This window comes from Dromaius novaehollandiae, chromosome Z, assembly GCF_036370855.1.
Source record: "Dromaius novaehollandiae isolate bDroNov1 chromosome Z, bDroNov1.hap1, whole genome shotgun sequence".
Taxonomy (NCBI): domain Eukaryota; kingdom Metazoa; phylum Chordata; class Aves; order Casuariiformes; family Dromaiidae; genus Dromaius; species Dromaius novaehollandiae.
Window position 1 is genome coordinate 62,775,060 of NC_088132.1, and position 16,782 is coordinate 62,791,841.

At 37.7% G+C, this 16,782-nt stretch overlaps 1 protein-coding gene across 2 annotated transcripts in view; it reads left to right on the top strand.

Annotated features, from left to right (window-relative positions):
• The first annotated feature begins 27 nt into the window (after window positions 1-27).
• LOC112995761 (DNA excision repair protein ERCC-8) overlaps window positions 28-16,782 on the top strand; it is a 33,615-nt gene continuing 16,860 nt past the window's right edge. The window contains exons 1-8 of one of the 2 annotated variants that reach the window (XM_026120950.2): window positions 28-189; window positions 2,155-2,250; window positions 2,408-2,509; window positions 7,470-7,593; window positions 9,159-9,240; window positions 9,894-9,962; window positions 13,202-13,268; window positions 16,155-16,258. In XM_026120950.2, the coding sequence (XP_025976735.1) occupies window positions 113-189; window positions 2,155-2,250; window positions 2,408-2,509; window positions 7,470-7,593; window positions 9,159-9,240; window positions 9,894-9,962; window positions 13,202-13,268; window positions 16,155-16,258 (721 nt within the window). In that variant the 5' untranslated portion in view covers window positions 28-112. The remainder of the gene's footprint in view (window positions 190-2,154; window positions 2,251-2,407; window positions 2,510-7,469; window positions 7,594-9,158; window positions 9,241-9,893; window positions 9,963-13,201; window positions 13,269-16,154; window positions 16,259-16,782) is intronic. The other variant, XR_010385986.1, reaches the window with a different exon arrangement.

The window sequence follows — 16,782 nt, forward strand, 5'->3', positions numbered from 1 at the left end:
TAACAACGCTGCTTGTGATTGGCGGAGGGCGGCCGCACCGCAGCCAATCCGGGCCTCCCCGCTCCCAAGATGGCGGAGTCGAGGTCGGGGCCGGCGGCGGTTGGGCGCGGCGATGCTGGGCTTCATTGCGGCCCGCCAGGCTGGTCTGGACGATCCCGCGCGGCTGCGCCGGGCCGAGGCGACGCGGAGGTAGCGGAGGGCGGGACCGCAGGAGGCCCCCGAGCAGGGCGGCAGCAGCAGTCCGTGGCGGGCCCCGCGCAGCCCGTGGGAGCAGCAGCGGCGGCGCCGGGGGTCGGGGAGCGGCGCGCTCCGTGCCGCCGGAGAGCTCCCTCCTGTCCCCTTGCGCTTCTCCGGGGTTTTAAACCTCTGAAGTTGTATTTATAGCTATATTTTAAGTCACATCTTTTAAAACATCTATTTAAGAGGATTTCTTATTTCATTAAAATTCAGTCTTGAGTTCAAAAGCTTGTGACTGGATACCTTGTTCTTGTCAGAACTCACATTCTGGGTGAACTCTTGCAATAATTATGCTGTATTTAATAATATAGTATATTTTAAAAGAACATAATGACTTACCGCTTTTGAAGCGTACCTCATTGTAGAGACATGCTGTTGGGGGTCTAACTGTAGCAGTTTAAGAAGTCACTGCTTCTCCTATAAAGATTTTTGCCACTCAGTTGGAAAGCTACACTAGTGTATTGCTCCTGTTCTGCTTCGGCTTGTTTGCTTAGTCAAACTGTTGGTAGTGGCTCCTTTTGTTGGTAGTGGCTCTTACAAACTAATGCTGTAGGAAGCAGTGACCACCTTCTAAGGCTACCTTTATATCAGATAGTGTGGTTTAAGTGTATTCTCATTGGCAAATGCATATTAGAAGGTGGAAGCAGACTGTATCCTTTTGGAGTATATAATATACAACTATTAGAACTAGAATCATGTCCAAGTCACAGAATCAGAGAACTTGTCAGGATTGTTATTATTATCGAAGATACAGACTACTACCAAGTGAAAACACATTACAAGATAATAATTATTAATTTCAGCTCAAAAAACTTTGTCTCAGAAGCTTTGCTACAAACGAGATTTTTCCTCAGATTGTTTGAGCTGCTAGGAGAGTCTGGTTAGAGGACAGACTAGTGCACACCCAGAAGAGCGTAAACAGGGATGAAGAGACAGGAAGGAATTGGTTGCCTGCACTGGAGCTGAAAGTTCAGAATTTAAGTTTACACAAGATGCTACTTTTGAAGCAAAAATATAACATGTTGCTAAAACATCTTCAGGAGCATAAATTTTGCTCATATGATAGACTGTTTTTCAGGCAAAAATATATGATTTTGTAAGTGTGCTATATCACAACTAGGTTTTGCAAAGTTACTGCAGGACGTTAAGCTCAGCGTGCATTGAGATACTGGTAACAGATTTTTTTTTCTTTTAAGTGCCTAGTGTCTTTTTTGAAACTGGAGATAAAATTTTAGTTTTAGTTGAAATGGTAGAGAATTGCTTGCTAGGCAATTAAATTTTCGTGATCTCACAAATTGGGAATGATAAGCCTTGCTCATAAGACTTTATGCATAGATAACAAAACATTAGATGAATTTGAATGTTTATCAGAAATACTTCACCATGTGGATAATTTTATTTGCTATGTTTTCTGTAATATTAAATAAAAATAAACATTCTGATTCTTTAAGGAAATATTATAGAACTAGACCAATCTGTCCACTAGGTGTCCATAGTTCCAAGCAGGAGTGATAATATGTGATGAAGCTTCAGTGTAACTGCAGTATTTGTGATTACAACAAATACTTCTTAATGTTTTACTTTACTCTGTGGTTTTTTTAATTAATTCCTGTTTTTAGGTTTCATATGTTGACCCCAAGTGCAGTTTTGCTCTTCCTTTCAGCCTATTTTACATATTTATTTACCTCTTACCTTTCAAGCAACATACAGGGAAAAAAAATCTGTATAAGTTTCACAGTACTTATTTTCAGTTCTGTATCATGTCTGCAAGTCTAGTTTTGCAAAAAAGTAATGGGGATGGGTAAATGCATTGAGGCAAGGTGAAACTACAGTTTATTCTGTTCTGAGCTACACAGGCAACACTTTACACTTTTGTTATTCCTGTTGTTCATATTTTTCTTTTTTTTTTTCTTTAAGGGTTCTGAGTTTGGAATTAAATAAAGACAGGGATGTGGAAAGAATACATGGGAGTGGTATTAACACCCTTGATATTGAGCCTGTTGAAGGCAGATAGTAAGTATATACCTTAGTTTGGTAAGCATATGATATGAGTACCTCACTGTGTTTTGGTATTATGGAATTATTTTCTTGTTGAATATGAACCTTCAATTAGTTTGAGGAGATTGAGATCATAATTATTGTAACTTGTGTGCTTTATTTACACTTTCAGCATGTTATCAGGTGGGTCAGATGGTGTTATTGTACTTTATGACCTTGAAAACTTCAGCAAAAAGCCATGCTACACATGTAAAGCAGTTTGCTCCGTAGGAAGGTATGTACTTGAAACAAAAATTCCAGAAAATGCTCATAGTGATATTTATTGTGTGACTTGCATTAAATTCACAAATAAATGCGCATTGTTTTTTCCAAGAAAAAGACTGCTGTAAATCATACCAGAAATCTTCGAGAAAAGCTGGCATTATGCATTATATATTTTGGCATATAGAGAAAAGCAAGAAACATTGTGAGGGTTCATGTGATTTATTAAGCAGTGGGAGTAAATTCTTTTTTTTTTCTTTTATTTTTGTCTAATCTAACAGTTATACTTTATGTACTGTGACAATTTGCTGTTGTTGTTTGAACATATCTTTTCAGCCTGTCAGTTCAAAAAGTTAAAAGGTAGGTATTAGTTGTGCTCAGTAGGAAGTAAGGTAGAGAGGTCTGTCTTACTGAATCGCAGAATAGTTGAGGTTGGAAGGGGCCTCTGGAGACCATCTGGTCCAACCCCCCTGCACAAGCAGGGTTGGTGAGGGCCGTGTCCAGTCAGGTTTTGAATATCTCCAAGGATGGAGACTCCACAACCTCTCTTATGTTATGATGTTCAACCACCCTCACAGTAAAGAAGTGTTTTTTTATGTTAAGATGGAATTTCCTGTATTTCAGTTTGTGGCCCTTGCCTCTCCTCTGTCACTTGATATCACTCAGAGGAGTCTAGCCCCATCCTCTTTACACCCTTTGCTGTGTAGATCTTTACACCCTTTGTTTTGTTGGTGTCGACACCAACAAAAAGCCAGGATTAGGACTCCGATCTCTTTTTTTTTCAACACTAGAAAAGAAAATCATCCTTCTCCATGTAACAGTTTCTCATCTTTCAGTTTTCCTATTATTTCATGTTGAAATTATCTGACTTTATGCCAGTAAAGATGATAAAATCAGTCTGTGACTGTTATATAAATATTCTTGGTTATATTTCCAATAAGCATACAATTATTATGTGTGTTTTGGAATAATGTGTGTTTTGGAATAATTGTATGTCGAAGCAAAGGAAAATGACCTATGCATAACTCTGTTCACCTGATTGGAAAAAATCTGACATAGATTCCGTTGCTGATTTTGTTCCCTCTCTCCCTGCCTTCAGCTTCACAAGTATTTTAGGGACATTAGACATTATCGATGCATAAGTAATTAAAGCAGAACTTCTTAAGACGTGTTTGAGTAAGGACAGATGTGTTACAGACAAAAATGGAACATTTTTTTGAAGACCAGTGCTACCATACTGTTCATATAGTCTGTATAGACTCAAAGCCTCTATAGATGTCAGACTTTACTGCAGGCAGTAAAAATTTGTCCATTACAGGCATTCAGTCTTCTAGCAAAAGTTGTTTATCCTTGTGTTTAGATAGTATGGCTATCTAGTAGGTTAGGACTTTATCTGAGGCTCGTAATAAGATACATCCTGCATTTTAAAAGGTTAGTAGCTACATTTTCCCCTTATTTTTTCCCAGTCTTCAAATTATTTGAGGTCTAAGAGCTTCATGACTAAGATCGACAAGAGCAGAAAAGATTTGTAACAGTAAGAGGCCTAAATTGTGTCCTGCAAGAAAGAAAAAGGATAATAGAGCATGCATCAATGTTCCTACCCTACAAATGGGTAAGAACAGAATCTACTGCAAGTAAGCTGCATTTGGTAAGTGTTGATGGCTGGAACTGCTTCAACAAAATAAATTAAAATTGTAATTAAGAATGAGTAATGACTATACATCACTGAATCTCAGAACCAGAAACAAATTTCTGAAACATAAACAACAAACTGAAGAAATATATGCTGACAACACACAGCATAAAAACTTGCAAATCTGTACTAAAATGATGTCATAATTTACTTCTCAGTTATGGCAGTGGAAATATTCCATACTTGAAAATTCTGCTTGTGAGCACCTCAACATGGTGTTGATAGATAGTTGGTGGTTTCTTAAGTAGGTGTTAATTCAAGTAGATACATCTTTTATTTCTTATGATTTGAATATGGGCTTAAATTGTAGTTGTAGAATCTAATTTTGTGTGGCACAATGTTCCATATGATAGAAAATACCTCTCATTGCTCAGAGTAGGTGGTTCTTAAGCTACTTAGTTGGTTTTTCCCTCAAATTATTTTTTCCAAGTATTCGTTTAGTTTCTTAGTACGTTTCATATATTTACTCTAGCTAATTCATCTTTAGCTATTGGGATATTATTCATGCAGACATCATGACATCATAAATCAATGTTTAATTACCAGGAAGAAATACTTCCTATGCGACTGTTGGGCTCCTATCTTTGTATCACTTGATAATGGTATATTACACAGGTTTGCCTGTGTCCCAGGTTTGCAGGATACAAGGTAAATCTCATCTGGAAGCTGCATAAGTAAAAGAGGAAGTTGCCTTTTTAGAGGCCTTTTGAGGCTATTTCTGAATAAATCTGAACAGAGCCTGTTGAGGTTCCAGTAGTTCAGAGCATTAGAGGAGCTAGTTCCTGATGGTAGACTGTAATATACCCAGTGCTTCTCATCTAGAATAAAGTAATTCCTGTAGAAATACAGCTGTCTATTGGAGAACGTGGCTTTTTTTTTTCTTCTTCTTCTATGGAAGGCTTTTGCTGCAATCTACAGCAAATACAATCTTTGACTTTTCGCCAATGCTACCTTAATAACTTGTCTAGCAATTATTTCATGCGGCTCTCATGAAGGGTACCAACACCTCTGTCTTGAAGAAAAGCTTACAATGTACAAACATTTGGGAGGTTAAATGGCTTGATACATTTTCTTGTAGATGTCAAGTGTCATTTGAGATTTCTTAGAATAGCTGAAATTTTTACATGGGATTAACATGTAACGTTACCTATGGGACACATACCTGACAAGACTGACAGCTGAAGGATACGATAGGATAATTCAAAAGGTACTAGATGCCTATTTGTCAACAACTAAATTAAGTCCCAGAAGTCTATATCTCCAAAAGCTAGATTTAGTCATCATTCGTTAACAAAAAAATAAATCTCAGTTATTGAGCTTATGACTCTATTTTAAAGCAATCTTCAATGCTAGTTAAGGCTGGTATAGTAAAAATAAAAACTTCCTAAAAGAACACAGAAAATTTCAGGAGTCTACATGCTGAACTTCAGCCAGATTTTTAGGATCTATGCTGTCGCATAGCAAAAACTGACATTTGAGAAAGCCAGCTTCTAGATAATATGTAGCTGATGCTTGTGTGGAAGGTTATCTTCCCTATTTCAAGCCTGTCCGAGATGAATGGCAGCAACCTTGCCATCTATAGAATTAATTCTTTGTTATCTTTGGTAGAAAAGGCTGGGATGTCCTGAGCAGTGGGGAAGAATACTGAGTATAGAATAAACTGGGAGTAGCATAGAGCCGTGAGGCATGGAGACAAGCTGAATGGCACGTGGCCACCGGTAAGCTTGGCCAGACCAAAGGTGATTCCTTCATAGCTACTGAAGTGTTTTTGAATTCATCCCTCAGTCTGCTGGTTGTGGGAGAACTTAATAGCTTTGGTGCAGTGCTGAACACAGTTCACAGTTGTGCACTTGCATTTATTGTACTAGGATAATTAGTTCCATGAATTTAGATCTTCCCACTCAGTGTGTATAAATGGTTCTGCAGGAATCAGTTTAGATCAAGCCAGGCTTGGTTTCCAGGTACTTCAGGTACTGAAGATTTTTAGCTTGGCCTGCTGTAGCACAAAATCAGGTGAGTTTTAGCACTGTGGCAAGGTAACAGGCTGTTCTAGGGCATGCTTTAGAAATAACCAATGCAGGAGTTACTAAACTAAGCTCAACAGCTGCTCAATAGTTCTTGCTTAGTCAATGTGGCTTCAGACTGACTCTATTTAAAGACATTCAGATATTTTCTGTGCTTTCTAGCAACCCAAGTAAATAGGAAGGTTTATTAGCTTAGGTGTGGTGCCAGATACGTGTGTATGTATTTCTATGTACACATATATACACCACATACATGTTTATATGTATATGTGTATATACACATAAACTACACGTGCACACACACAACTGCATACGGAATCTCTATCATTTACATAATGATACCTGCAATAATAATCACTTTGGAGGCCGGGACACTTACTTGAGAGGCTAATGCGAAGATAAGAGCTGAAGTGAAGAAATCCTGTGGGCCCTTCACTAGCTCCAAATAGAGCCAATTCAGCTATTTTTGCAAGCTGCTTTTGAATCTGAGAGCGTGGTATCAAAACACTAGAGCTGAATCTACATGGAGCCAGCTCAGGAACTGCCTGTGCTGTTCAGAGCCCGGCTGATAGAATCATATCCTTCTTGAGCTGGCAAAATTGGCTCTGGTGTGCATTCTTCCCAGCACTGTTGATGTATTATTAATTAGACTTTATAACTACATACAGTGGGATCAAAAGTTATTGTTATCAAGATAATTTTTTCTTCTTTCACTTGTGAATGTGAAAACAATTAACTCTTGGTAACTCATTCCAGTGCTTTCTGGTGACTTCAGTGTAACTGAATATCAGGTAACTGTTATAGCTGTAGTTATTAGCTAATGTTAAATCATAATCACTAACATGTAATTCTTCAAATTACGTGTATGATCATATTTTTCAGTGGATCCAATTATAAGTCAGTGGGTCTCAACAAACTTAAGTGGTTTGTAGTGTTAGGCCTAACTTGATCTTTAAACATCAAAAATTCAAGTTTTTCAAGAGATTAGTATCTTCTGTGCCTCAGACTGGCTTAACTTGAGATATGCTACAGATACCATATTTCAAAAAGGTAAATGATCTGCACTTTCTTGAAATGAGGGCTCTTTCAAGTAATTTACATTGGTCAAAAACTGAGGCACCAAAATCAGTCATTTCTCTTGAAAGCTTAGGTGCAGTTTTTTGAAATGTTTAAACTATGTTTTCAACTTGTGTCACTGAGTTTCCAGACAATTAATTGCTGACTCTAATCAACTGGGATCTTTTACTTAATTATAGGAGCCATCCTGATGTACACAGATTCAGTGTAGAGACAGTCCAGTGGTATCCTCATGATACTGGCATGTTTACATCCAGCTCATTTGATAAAACATTGAAAATATGGGATACAAATACCTTACAAGTAAGTAAATAAGAATTTTTATGACTTCCAGGTCTCTTTCCGTATCATTCATTCTGCGTCTGCAGCTCACTCGGAGCTCAGCAGGAGCGAGCATGTGGAAATAACTGGTTTATAGAACTGCGGGTACAGCAGCATGGTGGTGTGGTTCTGGCTTTCTCACTTACCTTAACGTGTGTTTGTCTGGTTCTGAAGACCTGAATGCCTAAACTGTGTGAGATCTTGGAACCCTCAGGGCTGTTCCTTTCTGCTTAAGCCACAAACAGGAGTACGTGCAGCTGATTTTATACTAGGTAATTTCTTCTGCCAAGGACTGATCTGAAACTGTAGTTCTTTTTCCAGGGTTGTTGAGTGCTTCACAAAAATAGTAAATATTTAGTTTATTTGTATAGCAATAGGAGTGTACAGCAATAAGAGTGTACAGCAGAGCTGGTTATTTTTAATAAGCAAGGCATAGGTATTGCTTTTGGAAGGCTGGCCTTGGCATTTAGAAATAAAAAAGATAGAAATGGAGTGTCTTTTATTTAAAAACAGTAGTCATGTAGGTTTGGAAAAGACCTCCTGGGTCATTACATCCAAAATTCTGCGGTTGTAAGCACTATGTCATATCCACTTTCAAAAATTTGGAGGAGGACAAGAGAAACCACTACAGAAATGCTAACATATTACTGTGACTTTAAGTTCACAGATTCCGTTGGCTTTAGGTTGTTGCTGACTCATATAGTCCTAACATCTAACTATTGAACTATGAATTCTGGACTGTCATCTTAGGGACACAACAGAGAATTCATTTTGATCACTTATGAGATGTGAAGCTATATTTGCAGTCACTAAACCTTCTCTTAAGTGCAAAGCTCTGTTCATTTTCCAGGTGGCTCTGTGAGCGTGACTTACACAACACAATGTTTACGTGAAGGCTATTAATTGACCTGCATTCTGCCACCAAACAGTGTGTTTGGAAACATAGACAACTTAGGTTTAAGTTAATTTTTTTTTCTATTCAATATTTTAGAATGAGACAACAAAACAAAGAGTACCTGAAAGTCGTTGTACTAGCTATCAAAGCCAGTATTGTATTTTTTTAATTTTTAACGTTGTCAAGGGAGCTAATCATTGCATGTATTTTCGTATTTATTTCTTTGAGGAACGAAGGGTAGCATGTGATGTTTGTGAACTGACAAGGGGCTCCTGAATTTAGTCTAAGTTGTTCTTTCCTGGTGACTTCTTTCTCCATATTGTTCGTAACCTTCCTGTTTGCTATTTTGTCTTGCTTCCTCTTTTAAATTGTGATAAACCTTGAATGTCTTCCATTTATGCTTTTGATCAGCCAACTTTCTTGAACTTTCTTCTGGGTCACCTTCCAGGTCCGGCATAGTTGTCTAGTGTTGCAAGCAGACTTACTTACTTTGCAGTGTTTCCATGATTGGTTTACTAAGTAGGCATGTTATTATTAGTATGTAAATAGTAATATTTGTATTAGTCTTATTTGTAGCTGCAACTTGAAAAATGCTTAATAAAAAAGATTTACATTCTTATGATTCTGATTAAATTAATCTTTTTATTATCAGCCTGCAGATGTGTTTCATTTCGAGGGAACAGTTTATAGCCATCATATGTCTCCAGTTGCTACCAAACATTGTTTAATAGCAGGTATGTATGTGTTTTTCAGAGATTTCCTATGTATTTTGGGGCTGTAGTAAAAAGTAAGTAATAGTCAGAGATTCTTCCCTCCCCTGTCTTGCATCTTACAAAGACTGAAATTATGTAAGGATTAGGTCATTGTTAAGATGAAATATTTTCAGTTGGACTGATGATGTTTATGATGAGGATCTCACATTTGTTCTTCTGGAATAATGTGTTGTTCAATTCACCTTCCAGATTAAAATTCCTAGGTATAACCAGTTTACCCTCAGTTACATAAGTCAGCATTTGAAGGTTATTAGATTTGAACATAATAAATTGTATATATGGGTATGTATGTGTGTTATGTATTACTTACAAGTATGCTATTTAACTATGTGAGAAATCATATTTTTAATTCTTAAGTTTCATAGGTAGTGTTTTGTTTGCCCTCAGTTTCTATATTTTGTTTGTAATATCTTAAATTCACCTACACTTAAAAAATGTAAATCTATTAATAAAATATGTTGCATCAACAGCCTATGTAGTACTCTGACTAAATGAACTGCTATGCAGCTAACATTTTTCTTTTATTTCTTTGTCATTGCTAGAATTTTTTGTTGCTCTTCTTCTCCTTTCAACTGCTGGGGTTTTTTTAGCTGTCTTTGTTTTTCTTGTTACAGTTGGTACCAAAAGCCCCAAAGTACAGCTCTGTGACTTGAAGTCTGGATCCTGTTCTCACATTCTGCAGGGTACTTTTAGTCTGAAACATAAATGTTAAACAATAACTACTTTGAGTAAACCAGGCCCTATAAAGAAATGCTGTATACAATGTATTCTTTGTAAGTAACATGACTTTGTAAGTAACATTTTGTACCAGTTGTGAAAGTTACACAGTGGAAAAGGTTCTTCTGGATGTTATTCTAGTGGTAATGAATTGGAGAATACACATATTAATTAATGAACATTTATTATAGATGTTTGGATGTTTTCATGATAAACCCTGATCAAATCAATAGTAGTTAATGTTTTCTAATCGGCATTGTTTGTTAACTGGCATTGTTTTGTGATCGTGTAAATTCAATATGGGTGCTGCTTTCTTCAAAAAAAAAATCTTTACTATTTTCAACAAAATATCCTATAAAGGCACTTGCATGATTTTAAGAGGTTTCTGCATAAAGAGCAAGATACTATTCACTATGGAAGGGTGGTATCTAATGCTTTGTGTTTACCTAATTTGAGAAACTAGGGTTTTATTGTTTTGTAATCACAGAATACTTAGGGTTGGCAGGGACCTTTTTGGAGATCATTTGGTGTACACACACACGCATACACACATGCACACACACCCCGCACAAGCATCCAGTCAGGTTTTAAAAATGTCCAAGGATGGAGACCACAACCTCTCCAGGCAGCCTGCTCCTGTGTTCAACCACTGTCACAGTAAATAAGTGTTTTCTTATGTTCAGGTGGAATTTCCTGTGTTTCAGTTTGTGCCCATTGCCTCTTGTCCTGTCACTGGGTACCACTCAGAAGCATCTGGCCCCGTCCTCTTTACACTCTCCAATGATATTTATATTTATGGATATTTATAAACATTGATAAGATCCCCCCTAATCTTTCTCTTCTACAGGCTAAACAAACCCAGCTCTCTCAGCCTCCCCTCATATGATAGATGCTCCCATCCCTTAGCTATCTTTGCGGACACAACACTGCAGATGATGTGGTCTCACCAGGGCAGAGCAGAGGGGGAGGATCACCTGCCTTGACATGCTGGTAACACTCTTCCTAATGCAGCACAGCATACTGTTGGTCCTCTCTGCCACGAGAGCACGTTGGTGGCCCGTGTTCACCTTGGTATTCACCAGGATCCCCAGGCCCTTCTCTGCAAAGCTCCTCTCCAGCTGGTTGTCCCCCAGCCTGTACTGATGTGTCGAGTTGTTCCTCTGCAGGTGCAGGACTCTGCACTTTCTGACTCTTTGTTGACCTACATGAGGTTCCTCTCCGCCCATCTCTCCAGCCTGTCAAGGTCCCTCTGAATGGCACAGCCCTCTGGGGTATCAGCCGCCCCTCTCAGTTTTGTGTTATCAGCAAACTTGCTGCTGGTGCACTCTGTTCCTTTATCCAGGTCACCGATGAATAATCAGCTGAACAGTATTGGATCCACTATACCCCTGGGGGACACTGCTATCTACAAGCCTCCAACCAGGCTTTGTGCCATTGAGCAAAACCCTCTGAGCCTGGAAGTTCAGAGTTTTCAGTCCACCTCCCTGTCCACTCACTTAGCCTGTACTTTATCACTTTGTCTATGAGAATAGGAAGGCCTTTGACACTGTCTCCCATAACAAAGTCTATTACTTTTTGCATTTAGTAAGAATTTGCCCTTAAGGCAGTTTTGCTAATGTTTAATAAAGGTCATTGGGTGGGGGGAAGGAAGGTGAGTGTAGACACGATCAAGTGATGGCAGTGACGAGACAAATGTGCTTATACTTCAAATAAGCAGGGCAAGAGCCAGAGCTGATCTAGAAACTGTAGAGAAATGTTAGCTTGGACAAAGAAACATGCAAATACATCTCTCTTTCTTCTGTGGTCAGCTTGTCTAAAAGCAGCCTAGGTGCTTTTGTGTGACGCAGAGCTTGAGCTAGTAAGCCCTCCTGAACTGAATCAGCTCTACGCAAACCAGGATGGGTGTCTCAATGATCTATTTCTAGAATTGAAATCACTGGAGAGTGGGAAAAAATAGTTCTCCAGAGAATCTGTTGAGGTTCAGTAGGGCTTCTTAATTTTGAGTCAGGGTTAGTGCTTTCCAGGCACAGGCTGATTGTGTCTTTATGCGCAGCACAGTGCAGTTAGCTCAAGTGTGATATCACAGGAACAGATGGAAGCGGTTTATGTCCTTCACTAAACATGATCTAATCATTCTTTACAGAACCTGAAGCACTCAATAGTGTGTTGTAAATATATATGAATATTTTCACATAGTCTACTCTGACAACTGAAATGGAGCTAAATTCATGCTGGACTGCTGTTTACTCAATGGAGCCAAATAAATGTGCCTGCACTGTGCCTTCCAAGTGTATCCTGTAGTACCCGCATTAGAGATTTTTCCATTATCCTGGGCATGCCAGCCCTTTGATTAACTCAGGCAATGGAAAACTATTTGTTTAATAGAAGGTGTACAAGAAGCAAGATGGTTCCTGTAGCTCTAAACTGCATAGTAAAAATAGTATTTGTATGACTTAGTTTATTTTTCAGCAATGTTGTTTTTATTTTGGCCATGTGTTTTTATTATTCTGTGAAGCATGGTTGCAGTCCTTGTATTTAGGTCAGCTTACACTTCCTATTGTCTATATTTGTTTAACACTTTTGGAACTTTTTTTCCAATTTTTAAAATGTGTTTATGCTACCTGCCACTAAGTGGTGCTGGGGATGATGCTGCTAAGAAGTCAAAACAGACATTTAACTTAATGTCTTGATATTTGGGGCATAATAAGGGGAAAAACAAATACCCCAAATTAAGGACAAGACTATATGAGGATCAGCTGAGTAAGATTTTAATCTTAAGTACATAAAGTAAACATACTTTTTATTAAACATTTTGAAATGGTTTGAAGAAAAGTATATGCTAAATTTCTTCTGCATATGAGAGTACCAGTGCTAATTCAAAACTTAATAACAGTGTTTAAAGTAATCTCAGTAGCTGTGACTGCTGTTCTGTTTTGCACAACTAACACCAGTAAAAGTTATGTATGTATAATAGTATATTGTATCACTTTCAGCTCACTGCAATCCCAGTCAAGCAAGAGGAAGAAAGGAAAATAATCTCTAGACCAAAACAAATTTATATTGCAATGTAGGCCATTCAGATTATTGTTTTGAATTGGTGGGTCCTATAGAAATGAGCGGGTTTTTTACTGTAGTTATTCTCATAAAGAGGTGCATATAAATATTTTCATGGAAAATCATGTAAGCTTTTTCATACCATTTTTAGGTCACAGGCAAGAAGTGCTGGCAGTGTCTTGGTCCCCGCGTCATGAATATATTTTGGCAACAGCAAGGTAAAGATGTTTCTATGCTGTTACAAGCAATAATGTCCAATGGGAAAATTTTACATATTTGTTATGCATGTTTTGTACAACTCAATTGAACTTTGAAAATCAGCCTTCATTATGTACTTAGCCTATTTACAGTTTTGTAGATTCTTAATAGAAAAACTAGGCCTGAAGAGCTATCCAAGTGATACTTATTTTGTAGGAAGATTGTAAACAGAATTTTGAAATAGTAATTGCATTAAAAGGTGTGGGCAAATGATGCAACGCTGTAGAGATACTTCTTCTTACTGTTTATTAGTGTGCATATTGCTAATCTATTCTTAAGACAAAGTAAAACACGTTTAGCTCAGAGTACCGTCATGGTTTATCGTGGTGAATTCTGTCAAAGGGTGCACAGGTAGCTTAGCTGATGAGTAATAACTTTCCAAGCTGCAGCGTTTCAGTTAGTTTCAATTTTATGTTGATACAATCAGGCCATTTTTTTCATCCCAGCCATTTTCAGTTCAAAAGATCCTTTTGGCTTTCCTATAGATTTTACAAATGTTACCTTTTGAGTATAATGTGAAATTTCTCTTCTCCATTTCTTGGCTGATGTGTTTTTTCTTTTGAATTACAGAGAGAAATGGCTATTTAATTAGTTGAGAATGAAATTTGAATAATAAGTTGATATCAGAGTTGCATACATTTGGCTTGTGATGCCATGATTCTGGAAGATTCAGCATAGCTGTGGAACTTTCTAACAGCGTGAATTTTTTTTTCTTTGTTTCATTGTCTTAACAAATGAAAAATTATGTTTCTTTATTTTTCCATCACAGAAATAGTGGCAAACTTTGTTCTTTATTGAAATATTGATTTATTAAAGTCTCCCAAACATTTTGCTTTGAGGTTGTGTAACTTTAAACTACATCTACTTATGTTGTCATGTTGCCTTGTGGTAACTGCATGCTGAATGTGTGCCTTCATGGCTCTGTTTTTAGTTTAGGACTTCAGTTGGACGATATTGTCAAATAATATAACACGGTCTTTTCACAGATACAGGCTAGAATTAGCAGCACTGATGTACTGACAAGGTAGTGAGGAGAAATTGACTAGTATTGCTGAAAAGAGAAAGAGACTGAACTTATCCTGTATCGGGAGTTTTTTCCAAGACCATTGTACGCTTGCTATGATCACTTATGAGGAGGGAGAATGTAATTTGATTTTTATGTGGCTGATGTATGAAACCTGTTATGCGAAATTTCTCTAAAGAATGTCAGACACTTAGAAAGTTTTGACAGGAGATTAGAATAGCCAGAGAAGAGACTTATTTTCTGGATGTTTTTCATACTTTTTGGTTTCAGGTGCTAGAAAAGCTTATAAGCTCTTTCCTGCTCATTGGAACTGGCTTAAAAAGGTTAGCAATAGAAAGTGCATTGGCAAAGATAAAACAGTAATTTTTTTTAATAAGGAAGCTCTCTGTATGCCTTTTAAGAATGTTTCAGTGAATCACCTGTAGTTTATTGCTCATTTTATAATCAGCTGCAACCTCAACAAATCTCTCTTATTTATAGTCTTAGAATATTTGTTTGTGGTGAAATGAGATGTTTTCAGCATATTCAGCTGGAATGCCACTTGGAAGGTAGCAATCAATCTGTAGTGGAGAGGAGCACAAAAGAAAATATTAGTCGTTAGCTTGGACAGATAAAGAACAGATATGACATAATCTTATAAACAGTTGCGGTGGTTTTGGTCAGTTCGTTAAGTTAGGACTGTATATCTTTCAACTATTAATGCACTGATCTAACTTAAGAATGCACAGGAAAAAATGTATAGTTAGAAGACTGCTTATGTAAGCAGCGATTTGATGGGATATATTTTCCAGCTGTAGATCAAAGCAAAGCAGTTGTTTTTGTTTAGCTGGGGTCAAAAGTGTTAAAAGTGTTTTTTTTTCTTTTTTTTTTTTTTTTCCCTCAAAATGAGCAGTTAAGTTGCTGGGAGCTGACCAGATACTCACAATGGATATATCTACATTAGCAATTTAGTGCATGGGAAGGGGTCTTTTTGGTGTGAATTTGCCTTTTGTCTGTACTTGGAGTCTTGTGGTACACACAGGAGTATATGACTGAAGCACTCAAACCAAGCTGCACATCAGAGTGCCCTACAAAGCGCATTGCTTGCAATGCGGGTGCAGGGTCTTCTAGCACGTGTGTGTCTAGGTGTGTGCAATGTGTACGCAGCACCAACAGCTAGCATGGATTATACTGCTGGTAATAAAACAATGTGGACATGCAGTCTTGGAGCTGGCATGAATCACAGCAGCCTGAACCTTGGTTTTTCCCTGCTTGTGCTGCTCCGTTAATGCAGACATACCTGGTGGGTCAGACAGAAGCAAGCTGTCATAGTGTTTCTCTGCTGTAGCACTGTACAACAGATCATGTAGACCTACCCAGCCTACATTTAGGTAGCCTGCTTGGGTACCAGTCATACCATGGAGCTGTGGTAGCATGAGCAATTGCCTAAGTTCCTGGACAGCCATTGCATGCAATGCTGAATTCTGTAGGTACATTTTTATCAATAGAAGAGTTAGCAAGTTTATTCTAGTCTGTGTATGTATGCAAGAGTGTTATATTGTAGACTGAGGCAAGTGTATTATGTTGTACACAAAGATATGCACGTAACTTGGGTGCTTATAGTGTACCAGCTATACTTATTAATGCATGTAAACAAAAGTCTGAAGTCTATCTTAAAATCTTTTCATGAAATTTTTTTGGCCTGATTGTGACTGCATGAAGAGTAGTTCAGAATAGTTGCTGGACCAGGGTGAGTGCCAGGTAGATTGGCTGAAGAAAGATATTGACTTTAGTGGAAGCAATTTCCCTAATGGATACATCAGTGCAAATTTGTTTTTCTCAGTGCTGATGGTAGAGTAAAATTATGGGATGTGAGGAGAGCATCTGGATGTCTGACTACACTTGATCAGCACAATGGAGAGAAGTCCAAAGCATCTTCTGAAGCAGGTAATACAGAATATAACTGGTGGTAAACCATATGTGACTAGATTCATTCTTTAATTTCATAAATAAATTGAATATTAGGACAGGCGAGGACAGTAGTGATAATCCAGTTATCACGTCTTGCATAACAAGCCACTGAATTTTGTTTAGTTACTTCTGTTACGAACCTATTGATTGTGGTTGGGTGTCTTGTTTAGAAAGATCTCCTTGACAGTAATATTGTGTCTGGTTTAAATGTTTATTCCCCCTAAAATTGGGAATTGTGCCATCCATTTTTTATGGGGAAGAATTCATTCCTGTTGTAGCTTAGGTTTCTTATAATGAAAAATCACTACATTACGTGTTAGCTGTCATAATAGTTAATTACACTCTTATAAAACAAAGACAAAACAAAACAAAAAAATGACGAAAAGCACATTCCTTTTTCCCATATAAACTGGTCCTCCTTCCAAGGCAAGTTTCTAGAATATTCTGTCTTAGATATGATTCTGTGAAATTAATTATCACCATTTTATACTGAATAAGGT